The 22288-nt window shown below is 45.1% G+C and overlaps 1 protein-coding gene across 2 annotated transcripts; it reads left to right on the top strand.

Annotated features, from left to right (window-relative positions):
* Positions 1-1819: 1819 nt before the first annotated feature.
* On the top strand, positions 1820-22033 carry CCND1 (cyclin D1). Of its 2 annotated transcripts, XM_064512827.1 has the most exons (7): positions 1820-1944; positions 2817-2924; positions 4222-4620; positions 6393-6608; positions 7244-7403; positions 12849-12997; positions 18579-22033. In XM_064512827.1, exons 3-7 carry the CDS (start codon positions 4423-4425, stop codon positions 18732-18734), a joined length of 879 nt encoding a protein of 292 aa, XP_064368897.1. In that variant the 5' UTR covers positions 1820-1944; positions 2817-2924; positions 4222-4422; the 3' UTR covers positions 18735-22033. The 2 variants fall into 2 exon arrangements, with proteins under 2 accessions (XP_064368897.1, XP_025950310.1); XM_026094525.2 differs by lacking the exons at positions 1820-1944; positions 2817-2924 and having other exon boundaries at positions 4162-4620.
* The last annotated feature ends 255 nt before the right edge of the window (positions 22034-22288 follow it).

Here is a 22288-nt window from a genome sequence, read left to right as displayed (position 1 = left end):
GGAATTATGTAAGGTAGCCTGCAAAATTTGATTAGGGGCTTGCCACTACTGAGTAACACAGCCTAGCTGTTAAACCAGTAGAATATTTGCTCCCCCCAACATATCACTACCTTAGCAGTCGATACTGTTACAGTGACCAAACTGCTATTCACTTCAGTGGGAGCAGTACTGAACCTATAATCATGCCAAAACATCCCCCTGTACTTTTTGTTTTATACTACCAGTGAAAAGAGGAAAGAAAAATATAAACACTGCACTTCAAAAACTACTATCAATATCCAGTTCCACAGCAAGATTCTACTGGGATTTATAATATGCCTTTAAATTGCCTTGCAATATTACACAGAGGAACTGTCAATTTGGGGAACAGAGAGAATGGTTTTTTTTTGTTTCTGAATTTGTAAACTGGGTTTAAATGCTCTGCATGACTAACGTGTGTTTCTTCACAACTCACTAACCCGTATCCAGCACTGACACGTACGTTGGTCACTTCCATGCTGATATATTATCAAAATGCACCGTCAGCTGAGGACTTTCGGTAACAAGTGCATTGCAAAACAGAAGCAAGGACTGTAGCTGCTGTTCTTTAAATCGGTGTCGATGGAGGAAAGGGATTTCCGCTAAAATGTTTTCAGTTAGGTCTCTTCACTTTGACACTGTCTTCCAGGCTTCCTTTCTCACCTCTCCTTCTACAAACTCATTTTTGGCATGGCAAAACCATAATGGCAAAGTACAACTCACTTTGCTTTGCTTCGCTTCGCTTCTCTTTCCCTCTCCTCGGCCCAGGTATTAGCTTCACCTTGGTCTCTCTTCTCCCGCTGCCTCCGTACTCCGGCTGAATTTGGGCTAACCCCCACCAGCTGCTCCTCTGACAGGTCCCCGAGACCCGTCCCTTCCCACCAGCAGGGCCTTCGCCGTCAGCCCCGGGGCGTCCAGCCCGGCGGCCCCCGGGGCTGCTCCCGCGCTCGACGCCTCTGCCCCGGCCTTAGGCGATTCTCCCCCGAAACCCTCCGCTCTGCCCCTCGGAGCCCCGCTCGGGAGGCCGGGACGGTCGGCGTCGGACGGGGAGCGCCGGCGCCCGGGCAGCGCTCCCGCGGGCCGCTCGCGCCTCGCCTGCCGCAGCGGGCCGGCGTCGGGGATGCGCCCCCGTAGCGGAGCCTGGGGGAAGGCGCTAATTCACGGGCACCGTCAGCGCAAAACCCGAGGGCAGCTGGGGCTCTCGGGGGGCCTCCCGCCGAGCAAGGCGGCTCCGCACGCCGCAAGCGCGGCCCGAGGCCGGGCCGGGCCGGGGCGCCGCGGCAGCGGGCCCGGGGCAGCTCAGCGCCCCCGGCCGCAGCAGGCACCGCTGTTTCGCCGAGGCACCCCGGGACGGTTGGCGCCGCCCCAACGGCCGCCCCGCGCTGCCGCTGCGGCCCGGCTCTTCGGGAGCTTACGGTAGGCGGCGGCGCGCCGCGCTGCGCCGGCCCCGCCCCGCGCCGCGCTGCTCCGGCGGGGCGGGCTCGCGGCGGCGGCGGGGCCCGGCCGCCCCTCGCCCCGCGGCGGGCGGGGTGACATCATGAGAAAGTGCCGGGGGAGGCGGGAGCGGCGGGGCGGGCAGGAGGCGCCGTCGGAAGCGCGGCGGAGCGGCGGCGGCGGCCCGCCCGTTAAGCACGCACCCCCGCGGGGCCGCGCGCCCTGCCCCCAGCCCCCCGCGGCCGTTAGAACCGTTACGCGGCCGCTTCCGGGGAGCCGCCGAGCGCGGCAGATGCGAGGCCGCGTGTGAGGGAAAGCGGCTGAGCGGGGGGGGGCGCCGGTGCCCGGGCAGGTGCGGGCCGCCCGGCGAGGCCGCTGGCGGGGGCCGGGGCGCGGCGCGCGTGCCTGCAGCGTTGCACTTTTGACCAGTCCCCTTTGTGTGGCCGGGAGGGATCGGCCGCGCCGCTCGCCGAGATCTGCCTGATCCGCCTGGTAACACATCTCCTCCCCCATTGGCTCATGCTAATGGGCGCTTCCTGCGGCCGCGCCGCCCGCGCCGCGCCGCGCCGCGCCGCGCCGGGGGCTCCCCCGGGAGCCGGGCCAGCTCCGCGCTCCGCCGCGGCGGCACCTCCCGCCCGCCGCCCCCGGCCCCCGCCGCGGCGTTTTGTGAATGGGAGCCGCGCGCTGCCGGCCCCGTGGAGAGGGGAGCAGCAACGAGGGGGAAACCCACCCAAGCCGCGGGGGCGGTGGGAGGGCGAGGACGCCGGAGGCGGTGATCCCGGCCCGGCCCGAGGGCGGTTAAGCCAAGTGAGCAGAAGCAAATGCTGGGAGGCCACGTGCGGACGTGACCCTGGCGCCCGGCGACGGGAGGGGGCTCGCAGCATGCCTCGCTCCACAGGCGCTTTGCCCAGCACCCGCAAACCGGCCGCGCCCCGGGAAGGTGTTGGCACAAAAGTTAATTAAATGTCATAGCCATCGTTGGCTGGCTGAGTTCAACCGGATTTGGCGCTGTGGGGTCATTGCATGTTTTTCAAAGTAAAAATTAAAACTTCCCCCGCAAGCCTAAGTCGTGAAAACAGAAGTGCGTTCCCTGTGTATGCAGAGTGATGGGCAAGCAGGGAAATGAGCTTCGGGGTCTGCTTCCTTGCTGAGAAACCATCCAGATTCGCCCCATAGACTGCTGTGCGTGAGGGGAACTGAGATCTCTGGGCCTCTGACATGGCCTCCCAACAGAGGAAGACAAAATAAAGACAAATGGTCAAGCAAACTGGAAAGATGGGCAGATATTTTGTGCGAAGGGATTATGTAAACACACAACTGTGCAACAACATGCCCTGTGATCTTTGGCACTGCTTTCCCTATAGGTCATATGGGAGAGATGCTGTACGGCTTCGTAGTGTGTCGGTTACGGCCGCAAGACCCTTCCAGTGCTTTGCAACCTGCTGGCGATGCTTCCCCAAATGCTGTAACGGGTAGGTACTGCTGCTATTAATGCTGCGTTAATGTGGTGGTAAACACTGAGGTTAGAGTTAATTTAAGTGCTCAGGTGAGCGGAAAACAATCTGAACCCCAGTTTACAGCATTCCTGCTTCTCACCATCCCATCCACTTCAGTCCAAGACAAGCTGTTTCTCCCTTGGAGCCATGGGTTGGCTTCACCTCTGGTATTTTCCAGCGGGCCCCAAGCTCCCGTCAGCCTGTTAGAAAGCAACGAGTTGAATGGAGACTTTTTATTAGAAACAAAGCACAACACCGAAGTATTTTCACATGGAAGCGGTTCAGTTGAGCTGGGGGAGCAGGAGTTATTTACAGTGGGGCTGAGCGGTCGCACGTCATGCGTGGACAGACTGTCCTCGTGGCACAGCGCGTCTGATGAGGCCCTGGCAGCTCTGGTGCCTGCTGGCACCTCCCCCAAGTCTTCTCCCTTCAGGTGCTACCCGTGTGGGAGGAAACTGGCCACCATTTTGCAGCTCTGCTGAGCTACTTTCTCTGGGTGGCTGTGTGTAGTGGGGGTGAGGTGCTGAGTTTTGGCCTGCCGAGGGTTAACTGCTGCTTACGGCAGTTGGAATTAGCTATCGCTGTGTCCCCTGCCACCTCCGTGCCCCTTTTGGAGGGTAAAAACTTAAAAGTGAAAGGAAAGACATAAAGAGAGGAGGAAAAGAAAAAGCACCATCTTGGTGGAGGAGGGGAGACCCCAATTTCTTTAAAATTCTGATGTACAGCAAAAACGTGCAGGCTGGGAAAAATAGGAATGAGGAAATGGGAGAAAGCTTCTCCCGTGGGATTAACTACAAAGACTCTGGGACTTCAGGTGGGGAGTGCATGTTTTTAAACAACAGATATTCCAGGAACGTATTGGTAATAATAATCAGTAATTAATAGTGGCACACTAGTACTTCTCCGCTCCCCCTCCCTGGCACCCCCAGTAAAATAATACCAACCGAGTCTTCTTGTATTTATATCCATGTGTGTCTGTGTGTGGCCTAGCCCCATTCATCATTTGGCTCCCACTGCAGAACTCTCTCCATTTTTAAAATTATGCAGGATACACTGAAGAGACAATTTGGGTTTCCCCCACCTCTCCCTTGCCCTTGAAGAAAGCAAGCCCTTGTCTCATTTGCATTGCATTAAAACCCAGCTCTCTATAAGCTAAGCAAAGGGGAAGGACTTGAAGCCTATGGGATGGCTTTAGGGCTCTGCCCCTTGCTTTTGGCTCTCTCTCTCTCTCTTTCTCATTCTCTCTCGTGCTTTGATCTCTGCTTAACAACAGTAACGTCACAGCGACTATACAGGAGAGTTTTGTTGGAAGTTAGAAAGTTTTGCAGCCTCCAGAGGGCTGTAGCGGCAGTAGCAGAAGCAGCATCCAAGGGACTCCTGGAAGGGGAAGAGAGAGCGAGCGAGCGAGCGCCTGCCCGCCTGCCCGCCGCCGCCGCCGTCCTTGCGCGAGCCGCCCGGAGCCGAGGAGGCAGCCATGGAGCATCAGCTGCTCTGCTGCGAGGTGGAGACCATCCGGCGGGCCTACCTGGATGCCAACCTCCTCAATGACAGGGTGCTGCAGACCATGCTCAAGGCCGAGGAGACCTGCTCGCCCTCCGTGTCCTACTTCAAGTGCGTGCAGAAAGAAATCTTGCCATATATGAGGAAAATGGTTGCCACTTGGATGCTGGAGGTTTGTATGTTTCGGCGATTTCTTTGCAAGCTTCGGCACCGAAGTGAATTAAGGCTGCGAGCTGCTCCCCCCTCTGCTGCCACTCGCGGCCCCCCCTCCCGAAATAACTTCTCCGGCACGGCACACGTTGCTCTGGCTTTGGAGGCTCCCGCGTGTAATGACGGGATTGGGGTCGATTTTTTTATTATTATTACTATAATTATTGCTCCTCTGTTTCTTTGTTTTTTTTTTCTGGTGTAAAAATGAGGCTGCTGCTGCAGAGGGAAGGCTAGCGGCACCCCCTCCCCCGCACACAGACACGCACACATCTCCCCAGCTGCAGGGTCTGGGGGTGCCCTGGCACCTTCTCCGGCTCCCGGGCCAACGCGGTGCCAGGGCAAGGGGAGTGCGGAGAAGTCTCGTCTGGAAAATGTCCCCCTTCCAGCCTCCCTGCCTGGGCGCCTTGGCTGGGAACGGCCACATCGCTGCAACCCCCGGCTCCCCAGTCCGGGGCCATAGGGAAATGCTGCCAGTTATTTTTCTGGGGATTTTATTTTAAATTAATATCCTTGTACACGTATGCAAGTGCTGCCCGTGCCAGTATTATGCGCCATCTTTGTTCTTTTATTGCAAAGCAAAAGTGTTTATTAATCAGGAGAAAATTAGAAAGTCCCGGGGAGGAAGCCAAGGGTGTATGTGCGGGGGGGAGCGGGCAGGGGCCGGGGGAGAAGGTCGGGGCCGGGGGTCCCCGCCGGGGCTCTGGGCAGGGGGACGGCCGGAGGGGCTCTGGCATTTCTGGGGGGAACTGCAGGGTGAAAGTTTCTTTGTTCAGCGCGAAGAGAGGCTCGAGCTGTGGTCACCCCTCAAAGGCATGCTTGTGCTGCGGCAGCGATCTGCAAGGTCGCCTGGGAAAAGCGAGTTGGAAAGGCCCTCTTCCCCCAGCAGGACACGTTTGGGGGGCTCCCAGAGGGAGCCCCCGAAACAGGGCTATATTTTCATGCCTTTTCGGAAGCCCTGGGCGCCTGCGATCTATTTTTAATTAATTTTTGAAAGCGCAGCGCCCTGCCTTGCTCTGGGAAATGTCGCGCTTCGCTGTGCTGTAGGGCGAGAGAGGGACTCGGTGAATTTCACTTCGGGGTGCCCCCCCCGAACCCCCCAGATGGGCCCTCGCCGCGGGGCTCGGTAAAGGACCCCCGCAGCGTCATTTTCAGCTTTTTTGGGGGGCTCGAATGATTTTTTAAATATTTTTAAATATTTTTTGAAAAGATGACGTCTGGGGAAATGAGGCTGGACGCCACCTTTGTGTCTCGACCAGAGAGGGGAATCGGCAGCTCAACGGCAAATTAGATAAAAAAAAAAAAAAAAAAAAAAAAAGCCAGATAGGCCAAATAAATCCGGGGGCAAGCCCAGGTCTGCACCCACATTCCCAGACACAGGGGCTTGCTTTTCCCCTTTTTTCCCTTTTTCTTTTCTGTTCTAGGGGCTGAGAAGATGGGGACAGATCCCTTCTATTCCCCCTCCCCCTTTTTTTTTTTACCGTGAATCGCATGCAGATTTCTAACGCCACATTTCTCCCCACTTTGTCACTCGTGACTTTCTCTTTCATTTTCTTTGATGCCTCTATTTTTTCCTTATATATACGTTTTTTCTCAACTGCATTTTTCCCTTCTCCTTCTTCAACCTTACTCTGCAAAGTCTGGGGTGGGGTGGGGGGGAGAAGGAGAGGGCAGCAGGGCAAGACCAGCTTTCGCCTGTATTAAATTATTATTCAGCGATCTCTCTCTCTCTTCCAGGTCTGCGAGGAGCAGAAGTGCGAAGAGGAAGTATTCCCCTTGGCTATGAATTATTTGGACAGATTTTTGTCGCTTGAACCCCTCAAGAAAAGCCGATTGCAATTGCTCGGAGCTACCTGCATGTTTGTGGCTTCAAAAATGAAGGAAACTATTCCTCTGACCGCGGAAAAACTGTGCATTTATACCGATAACTCCATTAGACCCGACGAATTACTGGTAATTTCACGTTTAATCACCTCAGGAAAACCCCAAACCCAGCAGATGGCCCCCAAACGCAGCGCCCGCCGGGGGGGGGGGGGGGCGGCGGTGGGGGCGCTGCCGCCCCGGGCGCCCCGCGGCGCCGCGGACGCTGTAACCCCGCGGGCGGCGGGGCCGGGGGCCGCAGCCCCGCGCCCGGCCGCCGCCGCGGGCCCGGACCGCCGCGGCGCGGCGCGGCTCGGCCGGCGCGGCCGCGAGGCGCGGGCTCCCCCTGGCGGCCTCGCGGGGCGCGGCGGCGGCGGGCGCCCGCCGGCAGGACGACCGGGCGGCGGGGGGCGGCCCAGCGCTGCCCGGCGGCCGCCTGCCTCCCTGCGGCGCCCCCGGCCTCCCCGCCCGGCCTCCTGCGGCGCCCCGCGTTAGCCCGAGCCGGCCCCGCCGTTGGCAGCGTCTGCGGTGCGGAGAGCCGTGCACCGAGGCGGTGCCGTGCTGCGGGAGGCTTCCCCCGTCCCCGGCAGGCGGGCTCAGCTCAGCGTTAACTTGCCCAGATGCAGTTGCTGCACGTCCAGCTGTGTATGAGTGGAGCTAACCACATTTTCCCTCTTCTTCTTCCTCTTCTTTTCTTCTTCCCCCTTTCCTCCCTTTTGTTTTTGCAGCAAATGGAGCTGCTTCTGGTGAATAAGCTGAAATGGAATCTGGCTGCAATGACCCCCCATGATTTCATTGAACATTTCCTAACTAAAATGCCTCTGGCAGAAGATACCAAGCAGATCATCCGTAAACACGCTCAGACTTTTGTGGCTCTGTGCGCTACAGGTATGAGCCCTGCACATGAAACAAGGCGTGTTGCTCCCCTACACAAACCTAACCCCCAGCTTGTAAGGCTTCCTGTAGCTATGGGCTAAAGTGAGCTCACAGAGCTGTGGGGAGGTAGTTTAAGCCCTGATTATTGCCCCCGGTTGTTTGCAGAAGGTGGATTACTTTGCAAAGGTAAGTTTTTCAGGAGAAATTTTTCTTCTGAGTTGAATAAGCATAGATCTTGTTGTCTGGAGGGGCAGGAGTACCCCTTCTTGGTAGTTTAGCAATTGAGTTTGCAGCTCAGCGTGGCATGATTTCTTTACCTTAATATATCAGGTTTTATGCGGGGCTGCAAAAGCCTTACTGCCCATATGGGGAATCCCTCTGTGTGGATTCATGCTTAAGACAGTTTTTAAAGGCAGAGAGAGAGAGAGTTTGCTTGTGAATAGCTCTGCGTGGGGGTTTTAAAACTTCCCTCTTCAAGTTGCCTCTGCCCCCCTCCTCTCTGGCTGGTGGATTGGAGGAGGGCCACGCGGCACAGAGGCTTTCCTGGCACAGGACCGAGTCTCTGCCATCTGCACCCTTCTGACCACGTGCTGCGCTGAAGCCATGTGCAGGGGCGGCCTCCAGAGGAGCCAAAGACGCCGACTGTTCGCTAGGCCAGGTTTGCAGAGGCCTGATCTTTGGTTTCAAGGGCACTGTGTGCGTGCGCGCTTTCTTTGAAGCTCCATGTTTGCATGTGGAGTGTGTGTGTGTATGTATTTGTACATGTACTGGCGTTACCCACTGAACCCTAACGAGTGGGAAGGAAGAAAGTTTAGAAGAGTCTTTCTGTTCTTCAGATCTTACTGTTCCCGCAGGACAGAGTGGAGGAGTGGGGACAAAGGAAGTTATAACGGGAAGATACCCTGTTTGAACAAAATGTTTTCAATGCATTTTCTTTTAGTAGGACAAGACAAATCCAGGAATGGCAAAAGAATAAGAAAAAGCAGCCAAAGTGAATTTCTTTAGCAGTAGTACGTAAAGAGGAATGCCAGATGCTCTGTTAACACTAGTAAATATACTCTGAAGGAGATACAGTGCTTTATTAAATGTTAATATTCAGTAGCATTTGTACTAAAAAAGAGATCAAATGTGCATTTGGACTTGAGAAAAGGTGCCCACAGTTGAAAACCTTGGTGGGATGCATGTAGTCAATGAACAAAAAAAAAGCTTCGTAGTTTATTTTCAGAGAGATGGATTTTGTCAAAAGATTCAAGAAAGATTGCAGGCACTTAAAAAAAAAGAAGAAGAAGAAGAAAATGTTGTTTTCACAGAGTCAGCCCTATTGCAAGGCCTAAAGATAGAACAAACCATAAAAGAGAAATTTATAAACAGTGGCATTGCTTTTCATCTTGGACCTAACATCAGAATAACAGGCAGTTCGTAAGTCAGCTTGTCTGGAATAACGCTCAAGTGTTCTGAGTGCTACAACATTCAAACAGCTTTCAAAGTACCTGCAGCAACATTTTGGGAAAATCAGACATATTCTCCATGACAGATTGAACCAAATAAGGCTGCTGACTCTGAATACGTGATTTGCAAAGTTTGAAGCTACCTCAGTTGTTAGCTAAAAAGAACAGCTACTCAGCTTCCCCTTTGGATTTGGGGATGTTTAACCTAGGTTGTTGTGTTGGCAATGACAGGGATGAAAACAAGAGTGGTTCAAAGGTTGGAGACTTGCTAAGAGTTCAGTACTTTGATCTACTGTCGGTGTTGTTATGTTTCTTTTAGGAAGCACATCCAGAGCCTTTATTTAACACTGCTACACACCACAGCTGGAGAATGGATCAGTAAATGGGAGCCATGTTCTGGGAATTTTACTTAGCTTTAAAACAACAGTGCTGAGCTCACCAGAATTGGGGCCCTTGTCAGCTCCCTACTGAAGTTGTTGGGAATATTGCCCGGGGATACAGCATTCAGGAAGGCTGCCACTAGGCTCTGTATTCTTACTGTTTCTTTGAATGTCAGAATTTTCTATACGTCTTGCTTTCCTCATGACCTTTTTGTTGGGTAGCGAAGATAACGTGTGGCTAAGTAGCATCTGGACTTTGCTTTGCTGTTGCTGGGTTGTGTTGCATTTCCCCTTGCCAGAATGAACCTAGATGGACTGCAAATGTGTTGTGCTTGCCTAGATGTTGTGGGGCCCAATCCAAAGTCCACTGAAAACACCGTAAAAATCCATTTATACAGCCTGTGTCCTCTACTAAAGGAAGGTGTCATAAGAAGACATGGCAAAATAATGCTTGCATAGAAAATAAAAGTCTCAGCCAGTTGGCTTAACAGAGTGAAGGCTCGGGACGGGTTTGGAGGTGTGTGTGTGTGTGTGTGTGTGTGTGTATGTGCGTTTGCTCCAGAAAGAGAAGGTTACATTGCAAGGTGGAGTTGAGGGGAATTCCTTCTAAGCTCCCTCTTCAGCTGTCTGCCTAGGAGAAGTGGATTTGTTTGATTTCGTTTTAGTTTTGAAAAATACATTTTCACCAAAGGATGTCTTTGTGCTGTGGTAGGTTAGGGAGAAAAAGAAAAAAAAATTACCAGGGGTTGTTTGAAGTTAACACATAATTGAGTTTAATGAATGAGGCTTTGGCATGGCCACGCAAGGCAGGGAGAGCTCAAAAGGAAACAGGCCTCTTTTGGCCCAAGTTAAGACCAGTGCTGAGGGAGAGCTGCAGCTCTATACAAGCATAACAATGAATAGCAACAAATATTGGAGCTTCAGCATTTCATTATGTTCCTCTGGTTATCAAAACATACCAGGCTCCCTTTATATTATTATTATTGCTATTATTATTGTTGTTGCTTTTGTCCTTTCGGATGGAGAAAGATCTCCCTTTGAAACAACTGTGCTACAATTCTCCTATTCTCTGGCCTTTATAAAATTGGGAGTCTCAAGGTATGTGACCAGTTGGAACCTGTTGCATCTTGCAGCAAGTGATTTATGTTCGCAGTTTTGATTTGCCTCAATGAAAAGATTTTCATTCATAGCCCCCAGCTCTCCAGACGGATGGAATTGCTGCTCCATTTAAAAAGGAAAAGGGGTGACTCGCCTTGTTAGGAATTTTTTTTAAAGCGCTGCAGCGCCTATATGCCTGCTTTGTCCTCCCTTCAGGGTGGCTGGCATTCTTCTCTCTCCTCCCCCTCCTCTCTCTCTCTCTCTCTCTCTTTTTAACAACGCTGAAGTTGTTTATTCTTTTTGGATGAAGTCTCAGATAGGCTACTGGGGATGTGTGCTTCAATTGATGGGGCCCCCTACCCCATTGTGGCTGTGTCAGGTCTAATTCATCTCACCGAAGCCCCCTTGTTCCTGAGCGCTCAATAGCGCAAGATGAGGCGATGGAGGCTGACAATGATGCCACACTCTTCACTTGGGGGCATCCAATTACAGGCGAGAGGGGCCCCCTGATTAATATGCTGAAATTAGTGGCCTCTGCCACAAATAATTCCTTGTTGAGTTGCAACAAAAAGGCAGTCCATGCTGCTTGTCTGGAGTGGTTATAGGGACAGACACAAACTGGTCATTTAAACTTCATTATCACTTTTCCACCTTGGAAAGAATGAGGGTGTGACTATGAATTCATGTTCTTGTTTACTGCTCTATTTAAATGAAAAACGCAAATATTAATCCTAAACATGATCCTGTCAGGACAGACTCATTTAACTGACTCATTTTAATCATATTCTGCATCTGGAAATCAATAAGTACTGGTGCAAACTCACTGCCACTGTACCCCTCTGAACGACTGAATCTTGGTGAAATTCGTCTTTGCCCACAGAAATCCCTTATATCGGAAGTCTACCTGCAACTATGTTTCAGTATTTCAGTTAGGGGACTATCTTTGGAATGGATGTATTGTCAATAACCAAACTGAACTATTTGGATTATCTGGAAAGGTAGAAGTTTGCTAGGAGGTGTGCGTGTTTGTATGTGTCAGGAGATGGGGAGGTTAGGAAAAGGGGAAAACTGAAATCAGTTCTACACATGCTAACAAAGATGAGGTGACCTTAGATACAGCTTGGCTTTTTGTTGACTCTGTCACAAAAAATTTGGCCGCAACTAATCGTATCAGCTTAATTTTGGAGGTTCAGAGAAGGCTGGGTGAAATGCCCTTTTGAAGGTGGGGTATTGGTCTGGGCTACAATGGATTGTCAGAGATACATGAATAGTTTTAGAGAGAGGACTTTCACAGAGTCCTGAAGGTCTTTAGTTTCACTGGTAAAACATTTACACAAAAGTTATTTTATCGTAATAAAGGAGATGCGTGATTTAATACTTAAACTGTTCCACTGAGCCCTCTAAGCTATCCATTCCTTTGATTTCATTCAAGAGTTTGACAGATGGTTTATATTTTTTCAGCCCAGAGGAAGTTGTATTCTGATAAAAGCTGAAGGAATGTATCTCAGGTTCTTGTGTATAATGTGGCATTTCCCCTTTCTCCTTCACAAAATTAGACATTTACTCCTGCCATTTATTTGCTTTGTTTCTGATTCTTCTCCAAGGTGTATGCTGCCCTGGATCAAACGCATTCCTGTTTAGCAGAAAGAGTCTTAGCATTAAAATGTGGATTATTCTTACTAAGAAGAAAAAAAAGGCTAAATGGCAGAGATAGCCCCTTAAGGAATCATGGGAGTGGCTTTGTGGAGAGACCTACAGCAATGCAGTCTGGAAGGGGGCCCAGCCTCTTGTCAGCATGGTGTCACATCAGAATGTAACTGATTGTCCGCCAATTCTTGGGACCCCCGTCACTTAGTTATGCCACATTTACATTAAATCCCTGTTGCCAGGATGGATGGCAGCCACTGACAAGAGACTAGGTTGAGACAAAGCATTTTTAAGATGAAACCTTAATTTAAATATGGATTATCTGCCTCCTGACGGGGTTAAGCAGTCTTTCTCTTTCTTTCTTTCTTTTTGTTGATGTTGTTGTTCATTAAAGTTATATTCCTTTTAATGTCAGTGTGAAGGTTTCTGCTTCAAAGGGCCCAGAGACTCCTTATTACAGTGCACCTAGGATCCGATCATGCTAAACACTTAAACACTTAAGAATGTGAACAGGTTTTCTCAGATGCATAGTGCTGTTGACCCAAAAGACATAATTCATCGGAGTAAAGTATTTAAACATTTCAAGAATGGGGGCCCTGCTATGATAAAAATATCTCAAAGTGATGAATGGTCTCCCAGGCTTACTGCTAAGCAGGGCTACTCACTCAAATACAGTTGCTTCTGTGGATAAGCGTTTACAGGTTTGGGCCTGTAACAGTTTACAGCAGGAGGCACCTTTCTATTCATAATTTCCCTACCTTTTCAGATGCAATAATTGGCAACTGAAGCCAGCCCATGCTCATAGAAGAGACTGTATGTGTACGGGAAGGCTTGTCCTAAAGAAATCATTTTGATCTTTTTTATTTTCTTCTCTCTTCATACAGATGTTAAATTTATTTCAAACCCGCCTTCCATGATCGCAGCTGGCAGTGTGGTAGCTGCTGTGCAAGGCCTGCATCTGGGGGACACTAACACTTTCCTCTCCTATCAATGCCTCACACATTTTCTATCACAAGTTATCAAATGTGACCCGGTAAGTGACTCTTTCTCTTAGATTCTCTTGATCTCCTGTCTCAGAGTTTAAGAATAAAAGCCTGCTTACTGCATAGTAGCTGATCTGACAGTAAATCTTGAAAGTTAAGCCTCAGAGTGGTCTTTTGAACATGTGTTCGTCCTAGTTATTTAGCCATCATTATATATACACTAATAATCAGTGATTATGCTGCTGCAGTTTATTGATGTAAGTGCCACATCCAGTTCTGCTGTTTTGTAAGATAGGTGTATTTGACAAAGCAACTTTGAATTTATTTTAAGACAATTGCAGAGGTTGTATTTAATAGTAGGTAATTAAAGCAGGAGTCTATGTAAAACAAAGCCTTTAAAATAAGACAAGGAAATAGTTACTAAGATTGCAGTATATAGACCTCCTGGTATCTCTGACCTTATCTTTGACCATTCTTGAGACCTTTTATTGTGACAAGTGGTGTGAAAAAGCCCTTCTTAAAAGAGTTCTAATGATCTAATTTGGTTTATTACGTGCTAGACCTGCACAGTAGCTGGTATTGAATTCCTTTTTGGAACAAATGTTTGTCTCACGACTTTCTGACAAGGTAGATGGTCCTCACAGGACTCTCATTTTGCCCTGCAGCTTCCAGGAGATGCACATCAGTAACTAGTGAGCAATAAACCTTTCATGAGTGAATGGGCCAGGAAGGGAGCCTACAAGGAAGACCTAAAGTCAATGATCCATGTCATAATGGTGTGTGAAGTTGGGGCAGAGTTGAGCTTTGTTTTGTAACAATGTGGAAGACCAATAAATAGATACTTTAAAAAGGTTCTTGTGAGGTCTCCAAGCACTGGACAATGAGTCAAATAAAGACAACCCTGTGGTTAGCGGCAGAATCTTTGAGAAGCTGTTAAATTATTTTACATGTTCATAACTTAAATATAGAGAGAGCTATATTAGTCCAGACACTTCAAAACAAATTTAGTGTAATTGGACTTTGTCAACAAGTTTGAATGATTTCTGGAAAGATGAATGCATCATCAGGAATTACTCATAAAAGAGTAATTTGATAGAGTATCTGTGGGAAGCAAATGCTGACAAATACTGCATCACAGCTTATTATTTTGTTCACCTTTAGCGTGTTATTTTTGCCCTTTATATTACTGCAGCAAAAGTAGTATGGATCCAGCACCGAAACGTTAAATACTATGAGCAATTTAAATGCTGAAATAAGATGCTGTAAACATCCTGCTGCTCAGTTTGGTATGCACCTGTAACGCTTTTAGTGAGGTTGTGAACAATGTAGGTATTTCACTGTACAGTTGGCTTCTATCCAGTGCAAGATATTCAAAGCAGGTACTTAGGAAAAACACTAGGCTTGCTATCTGTACTGATAGCGAGTATCTGATGCAAACAAAAATATTATTTAATCATTCCTGATACATAGCATTAAAATAGATTCTCTCATCATGGAGAACAACAGCGTGTCCTTATGTGACTTGACTTCGTTGATGTCGGAGCTCTTTTGAAAGAGAAGAAAGTATCTTTAACAAGAAGGATAATTGCTGGTTATTTCTTTTTATTGTCCAGAGTCATTGCAAGGCCACAATCTGTGTGACCTGAACTTAAAATTAAGAGCTTTAAGAATTAACCCTCCTTCAACTTCTATTGCTAAATATACTTATGCTTTAGAACAGCAAGAATTTGAAATATGGTTTTTACATAGCTTGCTACAGAAAAACAGAATCATCATAGAATTATACCTTAAAAAGTTAAGTAACTCAAAAATGGAAGCATTCCTTCCATCTTATTTCTTGCTTGGTGTTTTAGAGTAACATTACTACCACTCTTATGTTTGTACCAGAATAAGAGAACTGTTTTAAGTAGAGAAAGCTACTTGGTTTCATACATAGCATGATTTTCCTGCATTGAGATTTCCAGTAAGACATGCCTATGCAACCAGGAGTATCAAACACTATTTCTTAATATCTATATGAAGTTTGTTACTCCACAGTGATGGCTCCTCTTGTCAAACTGTGCAATTGAATATATTTTATATTGGATTGTTCTGAAATATTAAGAGCATGCATTATAAAAACATGGCTAACATTCTGCCTGATTATCTATTAGCTAGAGCAGCTGGTCTGTTGGATTTCAGGTTATATAATTACACTTTTTTACCTTTAGTCTCAAAGAAAGCTGAATCTAAAGTAAAATGAATATCACCTGATTGGAATTCCTTTATGGTTCATGTTTATATTGGTAGAAGTCCAATTTCCCATTTTGCCTTTGATCAGGGGTAATTAGAAGTCAGATAATCACAATTAGAAGTCTTGGGCTGTCTTCCATCATTCTATTCTTGACCCCATCATCCAAACAGATTGAATTTTACCTGACATTCATTTCCAGGCCAGAAATTTGCTAAACTAGATTAGATTGGGTTTCCTTGCTGTCTGTTAGTGCACTGGAATTTGTCTCCTGCCTGTCCCTGCTCTGAGGCACCTTGAAACATGTGCTTGTTATCCAGGACGGGTCAGGCAGTAACAAAGGATTTCCAGGCAGTTTCTGTTTTGTTGTTGTTTGTTTCCTTTAGTATCTGACCCTAGAGTCTGATCATGTCTACTGTGTGTGTTAAAGGTATTTGACCACATCAGTTAAGCTAGCAAGTCTTTTTTCACTGAGAAGCTTAATTAATCCAGGAAGGGTTTATGACCTTGAACAAACTGTGGGCATTGAAAATTTGGGTAGCGAAGCAGAAAAGTTGTTGGGAGAAGTTATCAGAGTAACACACAAGTCTTGTATTTACTTTTGAGTATTGAGAAGTACTAAGAATGAAAAACAAAACTCTGGTGGGATTGTTAACAGTGAATTTTATATTTTGCAGTTATTTTTGCCAGCTCTAAGACGCTCCTCCAGACAAACTGTTCAGCTGATAGCTATCTGGGCAAAAATGATTTGGACAAAAATGCTCAAGACATTTCAAAAATTGTTGTTCACTGAACTGTAGCTTAAGACACAGTCTGTTCACAATAAATTGTAAAGGCTATGTATTTTTTTTAAAAGTAGACTTATAACATACTGTACTGTTAGAATCTCACAGGAAAAAAAATTGTGGTCCAAAATTACCTTTAGATTGTGTAGTCCAGTGTAATTATTCATGACTGAACTCCAGAGGGAGAAGAATAGGTATTTACAGAAATCCTTTTGAACGATTTGCAAAGTGTACTAATTGCTTATTTCACTTGAATTACTTTGCATATTGGTTTTCAGAGCTCAAACATGCTATATGCAAACGGTGGCATTTCTAAAACAAAACAAAACAAAAACCCAGAACCAGGACTTGATTTGCTCTGAAAATAAATTGGCTTTCAATCTGGAACACTGAACATACTACCTGGATAGAATTGTCTTCAAAGGTGCTGGGCTTCTGAGAACTGAAAAAACTGAAAGCTTTATTTATGTTCTACTCTAACACATCTAATTCCAAACGTGACTGAGGTACATGCTACAGGGCATGCAAACAGAAGTCTTACAGTTGGAATTGATCTGTCATATCTTGGAAGGGGTGAAGGGACTTCACAGAAGTCTTATTGGGAAGGCCAGAAGTAGGTAGGAGCCAAAGGCATGATGACTTTAGGATATGAGGCGTTTCTTTTTGTCATTTAAAACGCTGTGTGTCTCTGTCAAGAGGAAATATTACACTAGGGTTTAAACCAGAAAAGGTCATAGGTTATGTGTTTTCAGTGAGCTGTAACTGATGGTCTGATCTGCTTAGAGGTAGGATTAACCTCCCTCTCTCTCAGAAAGGACTTGCAGAGAATTGTTTGCTTGAGTTTCTAATCTTATTTTACCCCAAATGCCATGTGCCCTTATTGGTGGCAGAGGAGATTCTTGTGGCAGTGGAATCAGTGAAAAGCTGGTAGATCACACAAGAAGCCTCTGAATGAAGGCAGAATTGAAACCGGGAAATAAAGAAAACAGCAGGCAGGTCACCCTCTCAGGAAAACAACATTCATTCTCAGTCATGCACATCCTAACACTTTTGACGGCAATTTATCATGGAAGACTGGGTTCACCGCAAGGGCTAACACATGTCATAGGTTAAATCAGAAAAGGCAATACTGAAAGGAAACTTCAAAGTCCTTAATATACAGAGTTAAATATGTTGAGAAAAAGCTTACGATGTTTGTTATAAAGATATGAGTAAACAGCATGCTGGAGGAATTTTGGCAAAATGTAGTGTGATTGTTTTGACTATTTAAGGCACCATCTCTGTGTCCTTGCAATAGATGTATGTGGCTCTGAGGAATACGTAGCCCTCGTTAGTAGAAAGTTGGACAGGTTGAGCTAACAGGCCTCTTCTAATTCTAATTGCTGTGGTTCTGTAAGTGGAATTGGATACATCTACTGGTATGCTTTAATGTCTAGGGAAGTTCCCTTTCCCACAGTAGATGTGATCTGCTAGGTGCTTTGTGCTTTAAATCACACTGAAGTCAGTGCAAGCGGCGAGGCCCTTGTACTCTCCTGGCCACTCAGTAGGACTGAGTGCACATTCAGCTCTGAGAAACTGGTTGTCAAACAAGGGAAAAATATCTCGCCCTAATTGAACTGGCGAGGTGAATGCAGTAGCAGGCTGAAAACTTGGCAGGCCTTTATAATGCATGGCTATGAATGTTTGGTGGTGGTTATGAAAGATCTGTCTCCATTTGGGGGTCATATAGTCTATTCTCCCCACCCCTCCAAATGCTTTCTGAGTTGGAAATCAATTAGCTAACCTAAGCTGCCCACTGCTGGAGATGATTGTATCATTTGGCAGGTGACTTAGGGCATGTACATCTGTCTGTCTAGCATGTTTATCTAAGAAAGAACTTCATATCATCAAAACTCATGCTTGGGAAGACCACTGTTTATGAAATTACCTATATCATGTCTACTAGACTGCACTGCCAAAGCATTTCTATGGTTAAAGTAGAAATCATTACAGCATCAGAGCTATTTGGAACAACTCTGACTCCAGCCCAGTTTCATGTTTTTGTAACTCCACTCATTTAATTAGGATTGATTCACATTGCTGTCCAGCTAGATTGTTCATACTTTTCAAAAAGGTATAAAAGCTAGTGAGGTAAAAGATAGTTTGAAAGGTCTTTTACGTAACTGCTGAAATGTTACAGCACAGGCATAGTAGTGTAGCACAAGCGACACCTTACTGTGTCGAGGTCCTGCCAGGGTAGTGCCATTGTGGAGCAGCTTTCATCACACGTTCAGCCATAGACCTATGGGGCAAAACTAACCAAGAAGGGAGAATCGGAGCTAGTCCAGAGGGCTGTATACGGAGGTGCCTACTTAGGCCTTTAAATAGAAGATGGCAACAGCTAGTTGCTGAAGTCTAGATACAAGCTGGCATCTTGCAGAAAATTTGGTAGCTTGGCCCATCCTTTTGCTGTTCAGTCTTCCTCTTGCTCTTCCCATGCTCCTTTCAGTCTGCTGCCCTCCCACGTAATTTGATCATATTTCTGTTGCCTTTTCAAGAAATGGTATTTGGTTTATGATCTCAGTATTTTTCTAAAGGACCCTGGGTCTTTTTCTCCTTCCATTTAATCTTCTCTAGGATTGTTTACGAGCCTGCCAAGAACAGATTGAATCCCTCCTTGAATCCAGTCTACGCCAGGCACAGCAACACAATGTATCTTCAGAAACAAAGACTGTAGAGGATGAAGCAGACCTTTCCTGCACACCTACTGATGTGCGAGATGTGAACATTTAAGCGGACTTCTACTAATGGGTTTGCTTGGCAAGAAAAGCAGACAAAGAAAGGGCATCTGAGAAGGAATCAGCATCAGGATCTCCCCCCCAGAAACCCTTTTCTCCGGGACATTTTTATACCAGAAGGGAAAACCAGTCTTGTTTTTTTTTCCTTGCTCTGTCTCCCTTCCATCTGTGACTTCAAACAAACAAATAAACAAAAAATACCCCAAAAACTGTCTTAAAAAAAGAAAAAAATAGTATTTGCATTACCCCCAGGGGTTTGTGCTACAAAAATAGAAGATTTTATACAATAATAATCAACTAGTTTTTATATTAAAGTGTTCTTGTCTGTATGTTGTAAAAATAGGCATTAACACACAAAATGTCTCCAGGGGAGGTATTAGATTTGATTTCTTACCTATAAAAACAAACCAACCAACCATTTTTAAAGTAGAAGAGGGTTATCTTTTTTTTTTTTGATAGTAAATGAAATACTCTTTTTTCTTTAAAAAGCATAGCTTTAACGCAGTTCTAGGCTTTTCTGTATCTTGCTTGCTTATGCATTTAGTCACTTTATAATTCATCTGTAAATGTTTATTTTATTTCCTTAGTTTTTTTTTATCCTCTTCACCTTATAAATGGTTAACGTAACCCATAAGTTAGTATATGTTAGTATACAGCATTATTATATGTTAATTTTTTTTTTTTTGTGCCTGTGGATTGCCTGTACATAAGGCATTTGTAGGGTTCCAGCTTAGCATTGTTGGGAAAGGCCAATGTACTACTCATACGATACTCTATTATGAAGAGAACCTGAAATAGTGACATAATATATTATATTTTTGTAATCTTCATATTTTTGTAGTTACCTGTGTATAAATGCTGGTCTGACCCCACAGATATTCAGCCTAATTATGGTCAGGTTCAATCCACAGTTTAGTCTTTTTTTTTTTTTTTTTAATAATATTCTAAAACCATTCCATTCAAAGCACTTTCAGTCCATTAGATATATAGGAAATACATTCTTTTATTGTGTGGGAATTTTTTTTTAATGGAATGGTTTGGAAATATATAAGTGCTTGTTCGCAAACTTGGAATTGCAAAGCAAGTGCATTTAACTATGGTGTTAGAGGAAAGGTGTTTTTTTTTCTGAAGGTTGTGTTCCAGCGAGAGAAATTGCATTCACAAATTGCCAGGCTATCTTCCTATCCTTTTCTATAGAAAAGTTGAAGTTTAGAAATCCTTTGGTGCCGACTCATCTTTGTAAATTAGGGGCCTTAAAGGTTCACATATAGGACACATAGTTTAAGGATTGTCTCTAGATGTTTTACAACTGAAGGTTTTTAAACACTAAAATATATAATTTATAGTTAAGGCTAAAAAAAGAAAGAATATTTATTGCAGAGGATGTTCATAAGGCCAGTATGATTTGTAAAATAATGCAATCGCCCCTTTCTTAAAAAAAAAAAAAGGCATAATCTTTCTACCCTTGATGTTGCAGTTTTAACAGCTTATTAAAGAGGGGAAAAAAAAAAAAAAAAAAAAAAGGATACTCTTCAAGGAACAAACCCAAAACAAAACAGTATATTTGGCCCCTTCTTATACATTTTCAAAAGCAGTCTAACCATGAGAAAAACGCCATAGTTAATAAACATGAGAATTGGAGTACTTGAAAGAAGTTCTTATTCCAGTATATGCCCCCCCCTTTTTTTTTTTTAATTTAGCGACAATAGAAAATTTGCACATCTTGGCTATGTATCTTATTATTATTTTAGAAAGTAGCTGAAGGGACGTGGACATAGCTGTTGAAGTTGACGCTCGAGGAGAATGTGATGGTGAAACGTATGTGAGAAAACTGCCGCTAAGGTGTTGATTGTTTAAAAAAAAAAAAAAGAAAAAGAGAGAAAAAAGAGAAAAAAGAAAAAAATTAAAAATTAAAAAAAAGAAAAAAGAGAAAAGAAAAGGAGTGGATGCTCCGTTTTTATTGAGCTGCTATGGATAAATTCCCAGCATGGTTTGAAAAAAAAAAAATTAACATTGCTTTTCTGTATCTTTGTCATTGTGTTTTGCTGCTATTTTGTGGATCATTTTTTTTTTGTTATACAATGTCATATACTGCCATGTTATAGGTTTTAATTTTCTCATAGAAAATTATATTATTGACATCATTTTTTTGTAGATTTTTTATGTGATCAATTTTTACTTAATGTGATTACTGCTCTATTCCAAAAAGGTTCCTGTTTCACAATACCTCATACTTCAGTTAACCGTGTTTAGGCCAGGTTTTAATGTTCGTACACAGTGCCTCATAGTTCTACTGCAAACTGAAATGCATCGAACGTTATTCTGAATGGGTCTCGCGATTTGCAACTAGGTTGCATTAATTTAAAAACAGCAGACATTTCAGAAAATCAAGTAATGTCAGTTTTTTTGTTGTTATGCATTTTATAAAGCTGGATTCTTTGTCTGATCTGGGGTTTATTATCATAGTAGTTTTAAGCTGTGTTATTAGCCACATTGATATATGAAAGGTGCATTATAATATAACTCTTGTATGCCAGCTGATGTGGTTTCCCATCAGTTGGGACACATCATTTGGTATGATAGGTTATCTTCTGGAACTCTAAGTATTTTGTGTGTTTAATCTGTTATGATATACTAGTTTTTTGGGTTTTTTTTTTTTGTTAATTATAGCATAATGCTAATTTAAAAAGCCTGTAAATCTCATAAATAAGCCAGCTAACAGAGTTGTATGCTGAAAAATAATCTAGCTGTTGCCTGTATGCTGCTAAACCAAAACAGAATTAGAACTCAATTTTGAGGGCAAATGCAGTGAAGATCCTACATAGTGCATAAATAAAGCATTGCAATGCTACTAGCAGTCGCAGGACCCAGGAGGACTGGATACATTCTGTCCAAATTTCAGGAACATTTCTTACTGCTTACCTCATAAACACTTCTGTTGGTGGCATCTCTGTGTCTCTGAACCAAACATGATTATTGAGTTAGTGGTTACTGGTTATATTATGTGTTACACTGAGTGGCAGTGCGTACTGCAAATTTCTTTAAATATTGTATGTACTAAAAGGCCAAATCCTGATCAGTGGGTTCATGTGCCAACAGAGATGCTTTATTTCTCACATTATTATAACAATCTGTAGTAAGCAAGCAATTCAGATTTGTACATTTTTATATTGTACTTATTGGCATCACTGGTCTGAAATGCACATTTTCACCCACAGACCTGTAACAGACAAGTTTCCAGCAAAAAAAAAAAAAAAAAAAACTAAAGTCTAGAAATAAAATTGGTAAAACCCAGTGTCTGCTTGTTGTGTTTTTTTTAATTACATTCATGAATGCTGAATGGTAGTAACTACCTGATGCAATCAGTAAACAACATGATGTTTTTCTAGTGTCGACTGTCCATGCTTTAATAGTTGCAATGCATCTTTTAGTTAATAGTTACAATAAATCTTTTTATCGTTATTTTTAGGAATCTGTAGGGTTTTTTTAGCAATGGGTAAGTGACTGTCTGTCATAGTAATGTGTATTTTAAAAAGCAAAATATACTTT

The sequence above is a fragment of the Dromaius novaehollandiae genome, chromosome 5, assembly GCF_036370855.1.
Source record: "Dromaius novaehollandiae isolate bDroNov1 chromosome 5, bDroNov1.hap1, whole genome shotgun sequence".
NCBI classification, from domain to species: Eukaryota; Metazoa; Chordata; class Aves; order Casuariiformes; family Dromaiidae; genus Dromaius; species Dromaius novaehollandiae.
Note: the sequence above shows the minus strand (reverse complement) of the source record. Positions and strands in the feature narration are given on the sequence as shown.